This window comes from Typopeltis vanoorti, chromosome 15 (genome assembly GCF_054136105.1).
Source record: "Typopeltis vanoorti isolate ZY-2024b chromosome 15, IOZ_Tvanoo_1.0, whole genome shotgun sequence".
NCBI classification, from domain to species: domain Eukaryota; kingdom Metazoa; phylum Arthropoda; class Arachnida; order Uropygi; family Thelyphonidae; genus Typopeltis; species Typopeltis vanoorti.
In genome coordinates, this window is record NC_143563.1 from 78,597,033 (window position 1) to 78,614,762 (window position 17,730).

Sequence of the window (17,730 nt, forward strand, 5' to 3'; positions counted from 1 at the left end):
GTGTCTGCAGTCTACAAATTCTCAATCTGTCTTCATAATCAATATTCACAATCCTTATATCATTTTTAACACTCTCCCTTGTACTCTCTCTCTCCAATATATCAGAATCACAACGAGAAACCAGGAGACCAGACCTGTGCACAATAGTCCAAGTGAGGTCTTATCAAGGCCTTGTAAAGAGGCAAAATAACATCGTTATCTTTACATGTGAACATTCGTTTCAGCATTGCAATTATCTTTTGAGTTGATTTGCAATCTTTGCCACATGGCCCCCTAAACTTCAACTTCCTATCTATTAACAATCCATGATCGCTAGCCTTATCAGTTTCTTCTAGCCTAATCCCACCAATATAATACCACATTGGATATCTAATCGTGCTAAAGTGAATGACTTTACATTTAGCAACATCGAACCGACACCCATTTTCCTATGCCCAAAATTCCAGCCTATTCAAATCATTCTGCAAAGACATCAGCATCATTCCTGATTACCTTACCTATCTTTGCATCATCAGCAAATAACTGTATGTCACTTGTTAAATCCTCCCCAATATCATTAATGTACAGATTGAATAACAGTGGACCAAGCACTGATCCTTGTGGTACACCACTTGTTATTTATTTATTAATCTTTGTACTGGTTATGGACTGTACTACCCTTACAACACGTCCAGACTTGATATAGGCCTAAGCCTTTACAAGAGTGTTTTACCTTATGCCTGTTCTAGTTATCATTGTAGTCATTCTCTGGTGGCAACACCATGCCACCAGTGTGCCCTGTAGGGCCCTGAAGGAAAGAACTTTTATATCCTTCTGCATAAGTCCAAGTGTTTTAAGTCTTTATAACTATCTGTGCTCCACACGCCATATAAAGAGATGGTGTGCTAGTAAACCTCAGAGTTGCCCCATGTTCCTCCCGTATCTTACTAACTAGATCTTGGTTATTTTTATAATAGTTCACTTTATTATTATGGCTATAGGCTAGTGGGTGCCCTGTGCTTACGCAAACCCACAGAGGTCCTATAATATGGTTCCACCGCGGTCTCCCAACGTTTGTTTTAAAGCAGTTGTTCAGAATGGAGACCATGGCGTCATGCCTCTGCAGGTGTACCCCATGGGTGCAGAAGCAACACTGGGCTATATGAGACAATGTCTCACTGTAGTGGCAGCCAGCCCTACAGATTGAGTCATCACTACTCCATCAAGCTGTGTGGGCTCGAGTGGGCAGGGCATGGATCCTCATCCTGATAAGGTCAATATACTCGAACCTCTGGTGCCATCCCTTATCCAATCATGCTGGGGAGGCACCAGATATGACTCTTTTAAAGGAGCATCATCTACAGAACAGTGCAGCAGAGATGCCCACCTCTTGTATTCTGGGGGTGCTGACTCAATTACGATACCTTAATAATGGCACCAGCCTTTAACCCACCTAAAGTCTTCTTGTATTAATGGGCTATAGAAAGCCTCTCTGCAGATAGGGGAAGAAAATAGTTCTAATTTCGCGATTCTGGACAGCTGCAGGCATGGGATCAGCCATCTAAGTGATGGAACCCTGAGCCCACCATCCTTCACCCTCGCGTGGAAATATGCAGTAGGGGTGTCAGGCGGCAGTCAGAACCATGATCTCACGGCTGAACGGATAGCTCTGTCCATTTTTTTTTTTTTTTTTTAATGTTGGGTCCATATACAAGAGGTTGGCTGGTCCATCAGCCAACTCACCCAGGGGGGTTGGGAAAGGAGAAACTTGTTTACATTTGATTTGAAAGCATGTATGTTGTATTCCTTGGCAAATATGTCAGGGGGAAGACTATTCCACAGTACTGCAGTAGCAGGGATGAAGGAGAAGGAAAAGAAACTAGTTCTGTGGGTTTCAAGGTGTACTGTGAAAGGATGTTGGGCAGCAGCAGCTGTACGTGTTTCAATGGGCTTAGTACAGAGTGGGGGAATTATTGATGCTGTTTCTGATGAACATTTCCCGTGGAGATTATAGAATATACAAGTCGCAGAGACCAGCATCTATGTGAAAGTGAGGGAGCAAGTTGGTGAGAGATGGGTCATTTATCAGTCTAATTGCTCTCCTCTGTATCAAGTCAAGTATTTTGAGGGAGCTTTTAGGAGCCCCACTCCAAATGTGAGAGCAGTATTCGATAGCTGGGCAGATTTGTGACTTGTATAATGTTAACAGCTGTTTAGAGGTGAAGTAGCGTCTTGAGCGGAAGAGAAAACCTAGTTTTTTGGAAGCTGAGGATGCAATGGTTGTGATGTGTTTATGCCAGGAGTCTTGATGTCAGGGTAATTCCATGAAGAGAAATCTCATCTTGTCTGGGAATTTGAGTGTTATCAAAAGCAATGATGGGAAAAATAATTCTTTTTTGTGAGAGATAGGACAAAACCGAGTTTTACTAGCGTTGAAGTTGACAAGGTTATCTGAGCCCCATTTGAGGATGGCTTGGAGATCAGAATTAAGGGTAGTGGTGGTTGATATTCTGTGGGTCGAAGTGAGTTGTGTAGAGTAGGGTTTGTCAAATGAGAGGGAGGAGTGTAATGTGCTGTCGTCTGCATAACTGTGTATTGTGTTAGAGGTCAACTGAAGTAGATCATTGATATATAGAAGGAAGAGGGTTGGTGAGAGTACTGAACCCCGTGGGACCCCAGCATTAGTTGGATGGCGAGAGGATAGGGAGCCATCTATTATCACACATAGTATTCATCCAGACAGGAAGCTGGCAATCCATCTGCAGAAATCCTGAGACAGTCCAAATGATGGGAGTTTGCTTAGTAAGCCTTTGTGCCAGACCTGGTCAAAGGCTTTAGAGATATCAAGTGCAACTACTTGGGATTCGCTGAATTTCTCCATGGCATTTGTCCAGCGATGGGTATTGTATGAGAGTAGATCTCCTGTTGATCGGTTTCGACGGAATCCATACTGGTGATCGCTTAATAGTTGGGTACCTTCGAGGTAGAGTAGGAGTTGAGAGTTTATGATTTTCTCCATCACTTTAGATAGGACTGAAGTGAGTGAGATAGAGTGGTAGTTAGATGGTAGTGATTTATCACCCCTTTTAGGAATGGGTTGAATGTGGGCCAGTTTCTAGTCTTTGGATATATACCAGTGGAGTAAGAGAGTGTGTACAGATGGCATAGGATAGGAGACAGTTCTGTTGTGCAGACCTTCAGGACAATTGGAGGAATGCCATCAGGGCCAGGAGACCTTTTTATGTCTAATTTAGACATCAGGTTTATGATATCATTTTGGCAAAAGGATACGGGGGGCATTGCATGTTGGGCAGTTGGAATGACTGGAAGGCATTCGCCATTGTCAGTTATGTGTGCATTAGAGGCAAAACATGAGGCAAGGAGTTAGCTTTTTCTGTGGGTGATGTTGCAATTGAGCCATCTGGGTATGATAGAGGTGGGAGTAGTGTAGGGCAAAAGTTATGACCAATTGCCTTGGCAAGAGACCAGAAGGCATGGCTGCCATTTGGACAGGCTGCAAGCTTCCTTCTTTTTGCTCATTCAAATTCTGTTGTAGAAGCATTGATAATTTTCTTACATCTGTTTCGGGCTTCAGTATAGGCATTGAAGGAGGATGGGGTTCTTGATTTGATGCCTGATTTTTCATTTGTACCACACCTGAGTTATGGTATGCCTGATTTTTCATTTGTACCACATTAGCACATCTTTTGGGAAAACAGGGTTTAGTTTGGGGATGGCAGTTCAGAGTAATGTGGGGGAATGTATGTTTTTATGCCAGTGGAGATTACTTTGGTGATACGTTCGGTGCATATGTTTGGATTGGAAGACTGGAAACAATAATCCAACCATGGGAATGAAGGGACAGTACCGAGATACATGTCCTACTAAGCACCAACTTGTAGTAAAAGCGAGGTAGGAAATAGTGGGAAAGGAGAAACAGTTTTTACTTGGGGAGAAACAGCTTTCCCTCAAAGAAGCGATCCCAGCTTCTAGGATAGAAGGGACAGAAGACCCTCCCTTTGGGGTGAGCATGATACTGAGGTATTTCCACTTTTCCAGGATGGTTAAAGCATGCAACGGCCTCCTGTGCAGGGAAAACTCTATAGTCTCAACTTTAAGCTTCTTGTCACGACCAGAGGGGACAAGAGCTAAAGAGCAGGACTTCTCTACATTAATAGAAAGGCCTCCAAAAAAAAAAACGAAAACAAAACATCAACTTCCCGATCAAGGAGTTCTTGCAAGCCTACCTTAATAGAGGATACAAGAGTCAGATTGTTCGCAAAGGTCATAGCATTAAAGGAAAAAGTGCCTAGAGAGTAGCCTATATGGCTAGGAAGAGAATGAAGAAACTCATCTATGACGCAGTTAAAGAAAAGGGGAGATAGAGGATCACCCTGGCGAATGCCCTGCACTGTGGGAATAAAAGTTGCACGGGACCCTGTATTGATAGTGATGGAGCTACCCAAGTATAGCTCCATAACATAGGAAAGAAAGAATTCTGGACATCCAGCAATAGACAGCGCTCAAAGGAGAGCAGGAAGGGAGATGCTATCAAAGGCCTTTTGGAGATCCAGTGACGCCATATATAGAGACTTAAGGTGGCGTCGGGAATCAGAAAGTAGAAAAGATAGAAGATATAAATTCTCGGCACAGCTGTCAGAAGGGACAAAAGCTCTCTGTCTATAATCATGCTGTATATGTTGCTGACGTCGTTTAACTAAGATTTTATGATAGAGTCTAAGTATCACAGGGGAGATGGTAATAGGTCTAAAGTCTGATGCACAGTTAGAAGTTTCTTTCTTCGGAATGAAGCACATAGGTATGGTGGTATTGCTTTACTGGAAAGGAAAATGTCTAATAAGCTGAAGAATCTTCAGCGGCACCTTCTGAAGCCCAGACGCAGGAAAGTCATCAGGTCTGGAGGCAGAGAAATTGGATGGAAGAGCTGCTTTCATCTCCTGGATGGAGACAGGCTGGTATATTTGAAGGGCAGGAATGGACCTCAATATCGTAGGTTGGTCATCATCATCATCATCAGGGAAGTGTGGAGGTGAAGCAGTAAAGACTGTACTCCAGAATTTAACAAAATCATCATGTTAGTCTGCTAGAGGTAGAGGGGAAGCACCATCAAGGATGGTTTTGGCACATTGCCCTCTATTCTTTTTATAGAGGGCCTGCATAAAGTGATATCCATTCCCAAACTCACCTTCTGGGAATGGATATCACTGATCAGTTAAATGACTACCTTCATGCTGAATTTTCCAAACACTTGATGTTGATGAGGCATCAAGTGTTCGGAGAATTCAGCATGGAGGTAGTCATTTAACTGATCAGTGATATCTGTCTGGATGAGAAATTTAAGAATTTGATGGTTATAATCCGGAAGTGGAGGATCATCTAGATATAATGTTAGTCTGAGAATCAAAGCCTCTTCTTCAATAGCAGGATGGTGGCTGGAAGATGGAGAAGCAGGGACAGGAGATACGGAGATATTACCTGTCCTTACTTGCGGCAGCCCATCCGCCACAGGTAGAGACAGGTAAGCTTTGCAGACTCAGATCCCCTGTATACTACTTTTTGATATCTGTCAGTCAGCCATCCTCTTATCTATGCTAATATTGTATAATCCAAACCCATTTTCTCCAATTTATGCAACAGTCTTCCATGCTGTATTCTGTCAAAAGCCTTAGCAAAATCCAAAAGTATCATGGTATATCCGATCTCCTTGTCTAATTCAATGGTAACATTGTTATAGAATGTGAGCAAGTTGCTAAAACGTGACCTTCCCTTAGTAAATCCATGTTGTTCATTGTAAAGTAGAGATTCACTGTCAACCCATTTCTGAATGCGGGCCCTAACCAATTTTTCGAAAATTTTCACCACCACTCCTTAAGTACTAATTGGTCAATGGTTGGATACATTGGTCTTTTCACCCCCCCCCCTTGTGCAATGGAATTACCATACATTCCTGTGGAATCTTCCCTGTTCTGAGACTTGTATTAAACATCCTGGTCAAAGGAATGGCCAGTTCAGCTGAACACTCTTTTAACATACATGCTGATATTCTATTAGTCCCTATTGCTGAATTTTTATTCAATTTGTGCAACAGCTCTAATACCTAGACCTCACGTACCTGCATTTCTTCATCTAGCGAAGAGGTAACAGTGAGCTCAATGTTGTGTTGACCAGCTTGATAGCTTTCAACAAAATGGGCACTCATTAACTGAATAACCTCTTCTGCATCTGTAACCCTCACGCCATCTGAATTTAGAAGAGTTATTCTTTCATATTCACTTGCAGCATATTGATGGAATTCTTGTGGGTTGTCTTTAGTATGCAGAGCCAGTTTCTTTTCATACTCAGACTTTGCTTTCTGTACAACAGTTGTGACTATTCTAGCCTGCCACTTGTAACTTTCATAACGGACGTCATCCTTATGCAAACAGTATTCTTTCCACATTGTCCTTTACGAATCTCTTGCTTACAAGATGATTCAAATGTGAGCAAGAGATTCATAAATATCGTAAATTCGTAAGATAAGTAGGAGTCAAATGGATGTGTAATAAGATTACACATCCATTTGACTCCTACTCTGTTTATTCTTCGAATTCTCGGGTCACATTCTGATATCACATCATTTAAGTATTGTTAAATGCTTCCCATGCACTGTCAATATTCTTTCCATCCAGCAACTGATCCCATTCCACTGAACTCAGTATACTCCTCAATTATCATAATTTCCAGCTTTGTAGTCCAGCATGTAACCTTTTCTGAATGGAACATTCATAAACTTAGTCACTTCCCAAGTGGGTACCGCATGATCATTGTTAGCAACTGAGGCAGAATAGTTATGTCTTTAACTAAAACACCCTCTGATACTATAATCATATCTAACACTCTTTGACCTTGAGTTTCTTCTGTCACATGCTGGTTGAGGAAGTTGTCCTGCAACAGCTCAATAAATGCATTTTCATTCTTCTCATGAGATTCTACTGCTACCCAATCAATATTTGGATAATTAAAGTCTCCCATTGCGATTACTCTGTTTGCACTCATCTTTTCTATTTGGTAATGCATTTCTTCATCACTAGCAACTGATCCACCAGGTCTGTAACAACACCCATCTATGTAATTTGTCTTTTTAGATTCCACCTCACACCAGATGACTTCAAACTCACTGCCACATGAAATATTGTTAGTAGTATTACTACAATCATAGGTCTCAACTCTAATTGGATTTAAGTCATCTGATATCATTATCAGCATGCTTCCGCTCTCCTATCCTTCCTAAAAATACTGTATCCATGACACTCGATACCAGTTAGTAGGTCTGATTCTGATAGCCAGGTCTCACTAATACCTACAATCTGAAGTTACAACATGCTGACTAAGGCAACAAACTCCAGCCCTTTGTTTCTGATACTCCTAGCATTCGTGTACAGACATAATAATCTACCTAAATGTTCTTTTGTATGTATACTCTTGTTTGTAGTCTGCCTGACACAGTTGGACAACTTGCAGATATCTGTTCTTCTCTAATGCCTTACACATGTAGACATCTTTGTGCACATATGATGTGTTTGAGCCGGATGAACACAAACCTGAAATCGTTCTTTCCTCGTCAACATTTCCTTGACAAAACCCATTCCCGTCATTAACACAGTTATATAACATTGCCGCTCTTACACTCACATTCACACATTCCTTCCTTTATAATTTAGTTTCCCTGACTTTTTGTGTTAGGTCTCATACCAGTTATTAGTTTTTCTAGACTCCTGATACCAAAATCATTCAGGTGTAGGCCATCCCTTTTATACAAATCCAATCTTCCCTCAAAACTCACTCCACACATCCAAAAACTCGCATCCATTCCTTCTACATAGAATATGCATCAAATAGTTTGCTATCATGGCCCTTCTTTTTAATTATTTTTTATCATAGCGAGGTAAAATACTAATGATTTTCACTTTCTCACTCTTCACTCTCGCCTCTTCCAACAACCCTTTCATGTTCTCTCTCATACTGAACTTATCGCCAATTAAATCATTCATACCTACTACAACTACGATTTTGTTTACTTTTCTTTTTTATTGTTGAATTACTTGCATTATATTTTTAATTTTCACTCCAGGAAAACTCAGTGTTATAACTCTCTCATCTATAGCATGTTTTGTTATAGAGTCACCATACCAAATAACTTCTTTCTTTTTACTAACAATGTGACTTACCTGATTTCCGTTATTTCCTGACTTACCTGTTTCCTTGCTTTGTTGTTTCTTATTTTCCTGTTCTTTTTTTCTTTTTCTCCCAATGCTCATTTAAATGTCTCTCAACTCTTTGCATTTCCCGCATCGTCTCTCTGATGATCTGCTTCAACTTTGCTATTTTGGCAGTTAATTCATTCTCACTAACCTCCTCCATGTGCACAATAACCTCATTGGCAGGGGAGGCATCTCAAAAAAAAAAAAAGGCTCCTCAGGAGAGAACCTCCTTGTTCTCTCCCGAGGTGCCTTTTTTAGCATTACCTTTCTTGCCCTTTTTTGGCACCATTTTAAACATATACTAAATATTGAAATATCTTAATAAAAATATATGATAAAATACTAAATACACTAAAAAGCACTAAAATCTACATTAATATACTACAAAACACTACTTTTCTAAGGGAAAACACAATAAAAACAGACAAAAATCACCAATTACAGGAGCACTAAATTCGCCGACCAACCACTATATATCCTCGAACCCAATTTCGAACAGTTTTTGTATTAAAGGTAATTATTTAATAGTATTAAATAATTACCTTTAATACAAATAATAAATAATAAATGCTTGCTTAGTGTTATTAGTTATGATTATAGTTTTAGGATAATCGTGCTTTGTTGTTTATTTTTATATGAAAATAAAGAAAATTAAAAAAAAAATTGATAATTAAATTATAATTCTGAAGAATATGTCAAAAGTCATTGGCAAATTCATACTAACTTTTTTAAATTATTGACTGACAATATCACAAAAATAAGATAAACATAATTTTATTTAGCTGCTGACATTTGACTAGATTTCAAACCTGTGTCCTCAGAGCAAAAATTCACTTGTGCTGTTTGTACACTAACAGATATGCGAGATAGTGTTATTGTTCAATGAGATGTTGAAAATGCAAAATCAGGAAAACCAACGTATTGGAGCTGGGTGCAGTCAAGTATGTGTCTAGCCATCCATGGGACAAATGAGTGTGGGTGTAGAAATGAATATGAATGGCTGGGTAGAGATTTCCAGATTTTGAATCTGAATGGGTTGTTAAGCATCTAGCATTTGTATACATGACATGCATGTACGCAAATGCTAGAAGTATCAGAAATAAAGGAGAGAAGTTCTTGGCATTGGTCACTTGCTAAAAATTATCAGCATTAGTGGGACTTGGATGACAGAAATTGATGTGGTTACAGGGATAGAATGTAAGGAGTATTGCATTTCACAGAGAATGGGGAGAAATAGAACAGGAGAAGGGCTTATTATTGATGATAGGTGAAGAACTTTGACTGACTAAATAGACATTAATGATGATTTTAGGTCTGAGGGAGATAGTTCATTTAAGACTATCTGGTTTGAGATAGATGCCAATAGGACAAAATATATTGTTCATTGCTGCTTGATACCCTGGTCTATAGCAAGGGAAAGATGTAGATATCATACATCAGCAGATTAACACAATTAGTACAGGCTGAACAATTATTATGTGAGACTTTAACTTTGAGGATATATTGGAAGGATGAAAAGACACATGATAAGATGAAAATGGAATTTATACAGTTATTAAGAGATAATTAATTGAAACAGCATGTGATTGGGGAGACTAGAAGTTTGAGAGTATTGGTTCTGGAAATAGCACCACAACATGCATCCATAACCATGGTAGACACACTGCCTGCAATCAGGGAAGAATGATCATGCAGTTTTGTTTTGGGAGGTTGCTTAACATACATGGGGAATTCTCAGTAAATAAGAGGTTTATATGGAACCACAAAGCCAGTGATTTTATTAGATAAGTTTATTATTATAAACTTAGGATGCAGCTTGGAGCAGTGCATGTCATAAGGAGTTACAAGGAAATAATGTCACTAATGCATGGGAAGTGGTTAGGGATTGTTTGAAGAAAGCAGTATCAGAATGCATTCACAGAGTCAGGAGGATAAACCAGTCAGGTGTTTGTGTGTGTGTGTGCATGAAGGGGGGGGGTAAATGAATTAGCAGTAATATAAAGCAGAGGCTGCAAAACAAGAAAGCATTGTGGAGGAAATATAAGGAAAAGCAATACAAAGTGCAGGCAAAATGGGTGGCTAAGTAGTAAGAAGGGCTAAATCAGATTATGAGAGAAAATTAGCTAAACAGACCAAATAAATCCAAAAGAGTTTTTGCTTTGTGATGAGTAAGAGGAAGAATAACTTTAATCAATGCCAATGGTAGGAAAGTAACAGAAGCAGAAGAAACTGAGGTAGTAAGCAATAAGTTTTCAAGGATGTGTCATTCAGGTGGAGACCTTGCATTTGCTGATGTGACAGAGACCAATGACAGAGACCAAGGTAAATGATCAGGAGGTACTCAGCATATTGCCAAATATCAGTGGAAATACAGCAGTGGGTTAGATGGCTTGTCAAATCTTATGCTAACAAGAATGTGCAAGGGAACTTGCAGTGACTTTGATGAAGTTGTTCAATCCAAGTCTCAGCTCTGTCACTCTGTAAAGGTGGCTCCAAAAGAGAGGCAGAAAATTACATACCACTTAGCATCTCAAGATGCTAATTGGGCATGAATGCTTCTTTATGTCTTTAAGTGACAGTTTCATCATCTAGTGTGAGACTAACCTGCTTATTGAAGAACTGAAGTGGCTTGAAAAAAAATAAATTAAATAAAAATAAAACTGTTTTCAGTCTGTAGAGCAGAGTTCCCAAATTATTTAACCTTATATATTCTAATAAATATTAGAGTAAACGTCATAAGAAATCCTTAGTTAACAGCAAAAAAATATTGGCATCAGTTATGAAGTGTGTTGTGGTACAGTACTGTGTAGTTCTCAATGTGATTTTTGAAACTGTTGTTAGTTTTAAGTTCTCTTTCTGTCTTACATTTTTTTTTTTCAAAAATTACTTATTTTTGGGTAAATAAAGTCAGGACTGTATTTCTTTTGAAATACAGTCATGACTTTTAGTGAACCTTACGTTTACAGACACTAAATAAATGTGTTTATAAATTCTTGAAACCACGACTTTTTATTTTTCTTTAATCTTTAGATTTCAGCCAGCACTGCAGTCAATTTCCCTTTTGCCAGAAACACCGCTTATTATGGCAATGGGAACTTGCCATTCTTTGGCAAAAGTAGATGGACAACTAATGGGTCACATAGTAGATGTAAAAATGTTTGAAGCAGCTGGTTGGGTAAGTTTTTATGTTAATTTCACAGCTTTCATTTTCAAGTGAAATATGCTAAAATTTAGTTTATAAGATAAAACCATAACAATCAGGTCAGTTAGATTAAAAGCCAAGTAAAGAATGTTTTATTTAGGATAATATTTTATTGCAATTACTACTACACAAGCATCTCCATAGAAATCCAGTGACTGAGTCATTGGACTCTAATGTTTTTTTAAATTTACTACTCATCCAATGTATTATTATTATTATTAAGGCCTCCATGGAGTCAAAAGACTCATCGTGAGAGGCCCATCCTAGAAAACACAGTCTGTCATACCACTCCTTGACCTCATTGACAGTTCGTGCTCTCAATACCCCATCAGGCAATGCATTCCATTGTTCAGCCACTCTTCATGAAAAGAAACCACTCCCTCTTGCTGACAGCTTCCTTTCTTAACTTCCAGTGATGGCCCCTTATCCTCACTCCTTCCCTCTGTTCCACCAAGCACAATAACTCCCCAGTGTCAATCCTGTAACTACCTCTTAACAGTTTAAATGTCTCAGTCATTATCACCTCTCCTTCTATTTACCAAACTCTGCAGTCCACATTCCCTCAGCTTGTCATCATAACTAACAGTTTATAATTCTGATACCATCTTCATTATCTTCCTCTGCACCCTTTCTACAATTAACTGATCCTCTTCAAATCCTGGGGACCAAATTTGGGAACAATAGTCCAAGTGTGGTCTGATCAGGGCTTTACACAATGGAATGACAACTCTTTTATCTCTGCAGATCAGCGTCCTTCTCAGTATTGTAGCAATCCTGTGGGTTACCGTCACCACCTGTGCAATATGTTAGCTGAATTTCAGATTCCTATCAATCATCATCCCCAGATCCCTTTCTCCTCTACTTCCTCCAACAGGGTATGCAGCCTCTCATGGATGTATCCTAAATGTCAAGACTTCACATGTTGCTCCATTAAACCAATACCCCCATTCATTTGCCTATCTGTCCAGTTTATTGCAATCCTCTTCTGGGCTACCACATCTGCACCATTACTAATAATCCTTCTCAGCTTCACATAATCTGCAAACAACTGAATATTCCCCTGCAATCCACTGACAATGTCATTGATATAAAGGTTAAACAATACAGGTCCCAGTACTGAGGCCAGTGGGATTCCATTTGTAACTTTCTGCTTCCTTGATATTGCCCTTCCCACAACTATCTGATATCTATCAGATAGCCAATCCTGAATTCACTTCACCCGACATCTAAGCTTATGTGCTGCAACTTAAATATCAGCTTATTATGTGATACCCTGTTAAATGCCTTTGTATAATCCAGAAAAATGGCAGAATATGCTTTCCCTTATATCACTAAAGAAAGAGCACTCCTTAACAAATCCATGTTGACTCTCACAGATAACATTACTCTCACTGTCCAAAGCAGTATATAGTCCCTCAGTAATTTCTCCAAGATCTTAACAACTACTGATGAAACAAAAACTGGTCTATAATTTGACACTTCCAGTGTACTATCACCTGTATGCAATGGCACTATCTTTCCCTTGGACAGACTTTCATTGAAAAGCCAGGTCAATGGAGATGTCAGTTCATTAGCACTTTTTCTCAAAACCTGTAGCAAAATTCCATCCAGTCCGACTGATTTATTGACATCCAGAATACTCAGTATTTGAAACACACTCTCCTCTTGCACTTCTAAACCTAGAACCTGCCCTGTCTCTCTCTCTCTAATATTAAAACCTATTTCTCAAGGGCAAAATGCCCAAATAAAGTGTTCACTGAACCACTATGTCCTTTGCATCAGTCGCTCTATTCTAGCTAAAAAATTTCCATAGGAGTTTCTTTGGATCTCATGACCAATCTCTTCTCATATTCCAGTTTTGCCTTCATTACCATACTAGTCACTCTTTTGGCATGAGTTATATTCTTTATGTATCTGCCCCGCACCCCTCTCCTTATATCTCTTCCATAACCTCTTTTTAAACTGCAGTTCCTGTTTGATATTGTTTGTCATCCACTTTACACCAAATTGTGTTATCTTCTTCATTCATGGTATACAGCTTACTATTGCTTCTAATAAATATTCCCTCACAATTTCCCAAGCACTAATGATATCTTACCCTTCCAGTTCCTCCCTCCATGGAACTGCCCTAAGTTGATATCTAAGACTATGACCTGCCTTATAATTCCACATACATTCCTTTCTCTTTGATACTTCTGTATGTCTATTCATTTCCAAGTCAAAAACACACGGTCACTCTGTAACTGGGGGCAGAGATGCCATCTCGGTTATAATCAGCTCTTCTGATGCTATGACCAAAATCTCATTAGGGAATATTTTGGTGTCTGACTGACTATTATATATGCTGCTTTTTTTTTTTTAAATTATCCTTTCTTATGAAGAGGTGGCAGCATTTTATCATCATGGATACTTTGGTTTTTTATCTTACAAAACAGACAAACTTGAGACGTACAATTAATAGACATAATTGCTGATAAATTGTAATGAATGAGAGTAGACGTTCAGCAGTTAGGAAGTAGTGTATTTCAGGATATCTGGTGTGAGATAAAAGCCAGCAGGACAAATTATAGGTGCTCTAAGCCAGGAGTGCAAAGGGAGATGACATTCTTTAGCAGGTTAATTTTGTGTGTATGAGACAGTCATTGATGAAAGGAGAAAAGAGCATGTGGAAGTAGGAAATGTAAATTATGCAGAGTTTGAGAGTGCTAGAGATCTCATGATAACTTCAGACAACTTCCCACAACAAAGATAACCAGTTTGTCTCCAATTGGGATATCATACTTTCTTGATCTAGAGGTTGGGCATTTGAAAGTTTTGATTAAGGAAATTTATTTATTCGTATGAAGTTTCCTCGCTCTTTCTACCCTGTCCCTTTGGGCAGGGGGTGGGCTGAGCCTTCTGAATGAGGGATTATGACTGTAATTCTGTGTGTGTGTGTGTTCACGAGGCCAGTTTGCCTGTTCTGCATGACAAAAAAAACCCAAGTTTTTGGATGGAAAAAATGCTCTACTTTTATGTAAGCCTGACTAACTCACCTTTAGCTGAAAGAGAACAGATAAAGATTTCTCACATCGTGGATGGGAATCAAACTCAGGTCTTTCCGATCAAAGTCTATACTGACTGATCTATGGACCTATGTGGAAATGCAAACCAGTGATTATGATACTCAAAAGTCAGCTTGGAGCAGTGCCATGACATCAGAAACTGCAAGGAAGAATGTTAGCATTACATAGAAATAACTAAGGATTGTTTGTGGAAAAATAGTATTACATTGCATCCCCAGAATCTGGAGGATAAATCAACCTGGAGCTAAATATATGATAACATTATTATAAAATATATACACATTTACACAAGAATATTATTTAATGGTGAAGGATTAGTGACTGTATCTGCTATTAAAGGTTGGCTTCCAATTTTCTCGGAATTGTTCATATTCCACCTTGTTTTTTAAAACCATTCCTATGTAGCCACTGAAGATGGTCTGTAATATTCACACTGAAATATTTGGCTAAATAATATTTTTGTGTAAACATGTATATATTTTATAATCCTAATGTCACAAGTATCTGTAAAGAATCAAATATGATAACATCATCAAGAAGCTGCAGCAAATGATGTGCAGGGAATGGCCCACTTAATTAGAATGGGTGAAGAAAGGTTAGCAAAACAGGTTTGATTCCAAGAAGGCAGGAAAAGACACCCGGAGGAAGACCAAGGTTCAGGTGGATTGATTAGGTCAGAAGTGTCTTAGAAGCCCAAAATGTTAGATATTATGATATTGGAGTACTCACAAATAATAGATTAATTTGGAGGAAAATTATTGAAAGGAGATTAATAATAATGTAAAATTAATCATGTTAGTATACCTGAACACCCCTTGGGGGAGTACATATCAGGAAATTGATGATGCTGATGATAATAATTCATAGTCCCACATGTCATGTCGAATTTTCAGATTATTGGAAGCCAACCTTTAATAGCAGATACAGTCATTAATCCTTCACCATCATTCATCACAGAAATGAGGTGATCTGAATAAAATTAAAAGCAATCTGATCTGTAATGGATGTAACAAAACTACCATTTAAAAATTTATTGATAATTATCAATAATTTTGGATGGTAGTTTTTGAAAAGAATATACCTTAAAGGAATCTTGGAACAAATATCAAGGATTCTGTGTAAGTTCAATCTATACACTTCCTTCAACACAGCTCGGAAACTGTCTTTCTTTCTACCCCTCTATGAAGGCTGCATTTCCATCTCTTTCCTTATGAAGTGTCTACTAAATACTCTCTAATGTTATCTTTGATATTTTGGGCAGACCGGCTATTCCTTCTGTCTTGATCAGAATTGAAAAACAAGACTATATTACATTTTTGGAATCATCTTGCTTCTCACACTATTGATACTAGGCACAGAGTTCTCTGAAACCAGACAAAAACTTCATTCCATCAAGTTCAAATTCGATCATCTTTTCTTTGAAATGTGAAATGCTACACAATCATCTGAATCTGAACTGATCAGGCTGCATGCCAATATTCAAGTTTTAGGAAGTGATCACTATTAATTGTTCATAAGTTTTTTTAAATTAATAATTATTTAAAATGATCTTTTATCTATGCAACTTTCTACAATTGTTCATTTTCACTCTAATAGTGTAATATCATATACTTCAGCTGTTAAGAAATGAGCTAATATATCCATGATTTATGAGTCATTATTGTGATTCATGTTTTGAATGTAGTTAATGGTCCTCCACCTCGATGATATCCTCATAAAATTGGATAAAATATATTGGAGTTTTTGAATAAAATTCTATATAATTTTTGTTACATCTGTAAGCCATGAAAGTTATTTTAATATGTGCAGTGCACATGTTACATTAAAAATATTTATTTAGTATTAAAAGTTGTGGTATCTATCTCACTGTCATCTGATGCATGTTATGTATGACGTACTTGCGCTGTTATGTGAAAATCAGAAACTAGACTCCTTTTTTTTATCAAATAAGTAGATGACTAAATGCAATTCGTATCATTTTGTAAATGTCATACTACTTAAGTGTTTTATGATGTCTTCTAACCACTTCATTGAAAATACATTCATGTTTTTTTTTGCAGAAGTAAAGTATGATTTTTGAATTCCATGCCGCTTTATATGTAATATTTCAATATTATGAGGGAGGAGAATGTGATCTGATTTTCCCTTTCAGTTGTTTCCGACTGTAGGTGACTCTGTGGGCATTGCCCACAAAGTATTCATGGTGAGATTTTTACAGGGTAGTTCACCATTGCTCCCCCCCTCCCAATTTTTTTTCAGGCTCAGGACCAGCATATGGCTGGGATGTATTCATGATTGTAATCCATGTGTGTTCACAGGGCCAGTTTGCCTGCTCACCTTTAGTCGAAAGAGACCAGATAAAGGTTCCTCAAGTCATGGACGGGAATCGAACCCAGGTCTTTCTGACCAAAGGGCTTCATCTGACTGAGCTATGGAGGCTCTAGTGAGAAGAAGGAGGAGGAAATAGTCCTCTTTTGTCTTTCTTGTAATGTATGAAAGCTACTATATACTCTTGATTTCTCACTTTAGATGCCCATTCTATCTAGTTAAAAACAAAATATGGAAACTGCTTCTGGCCTGTTATCTTATGCATACTCAAATATTTGAATGAGCTTAGGATGTTGCAGAATTGTTTTAATTTGATTTTTAGGTTTGAATGCTACTTTGATATTGAGAATCAGAATAACCTAGCATGATAAAGTTTAATGTGAATTATTACTACCTTGAAGTTTGCCATTCAAATTTGCCAGGAATAATTTATTTCTAATTCAAAGTTTTGACATGCATGATCATTAATTTGTTTGAAAAGTATATCAAACAAATTTGAAGGTAATAATCAAAATTATGGCTAAAAAAAGTTCTCTTCCCTATATTTATTATTTTTTTTTTTTAGGATCTGGAAGAACCCACATGTAGAGAAAAAACATACTTTGAAAAATTACCATCTCGCATAGTTCAACGTAGACAGAAAGAATCTAATAGCAAAGTAAGATATATTTTCAGTTATTAATTTTTGTCATTGTTTCACTCAACACTAATAATGAAAGTTCAGAGAAGGCAGCTGATGGAAATTAATTTAATAACCTAGTTTACTTAAACGCGTGGAAAGGATGTGTTCACAGTACATGTTAATTTATTTTCAAGGTATTGATGACAACCCAGAATGATAATAAAATAATTAATATTTATTAACTTATTTGCTTATATTTCGCTGGTATTATAT

The 17,730-nt window shown here is 37.9% G+C and overlaps 1 protein-coding gene across 3 annotated transcripts in view; it reads left to right on the forward strand.

Annotated features, from left to right (window-relative positions):
• The window catches only part of LOC150098917 (polyamine-transporting ATPase 13A3-like), a 434,948-nt gene that overhangs the window by 249,703 nt on the left and 167,515 nt on the right, over window positions 1-17,730 (forward strand). For all 3 annotated transcript variants that reach the window (XM_090404645.1, XM_090404644.1, XM_090404646.1), the window contains 2 exons: window positions 11,271-11,415; window positions 17,401-17,493. In XM_090404645.1, the coding sequence (XP_090260771.1) occupies window positions 11,271-11,415; window positions 17,401-17,493 (238 nt within the window). The remainder of the gene's footprint in view (window positions 1-11,270; window positions 11,416-17,400; window positions 17,494-17,730) is intronic.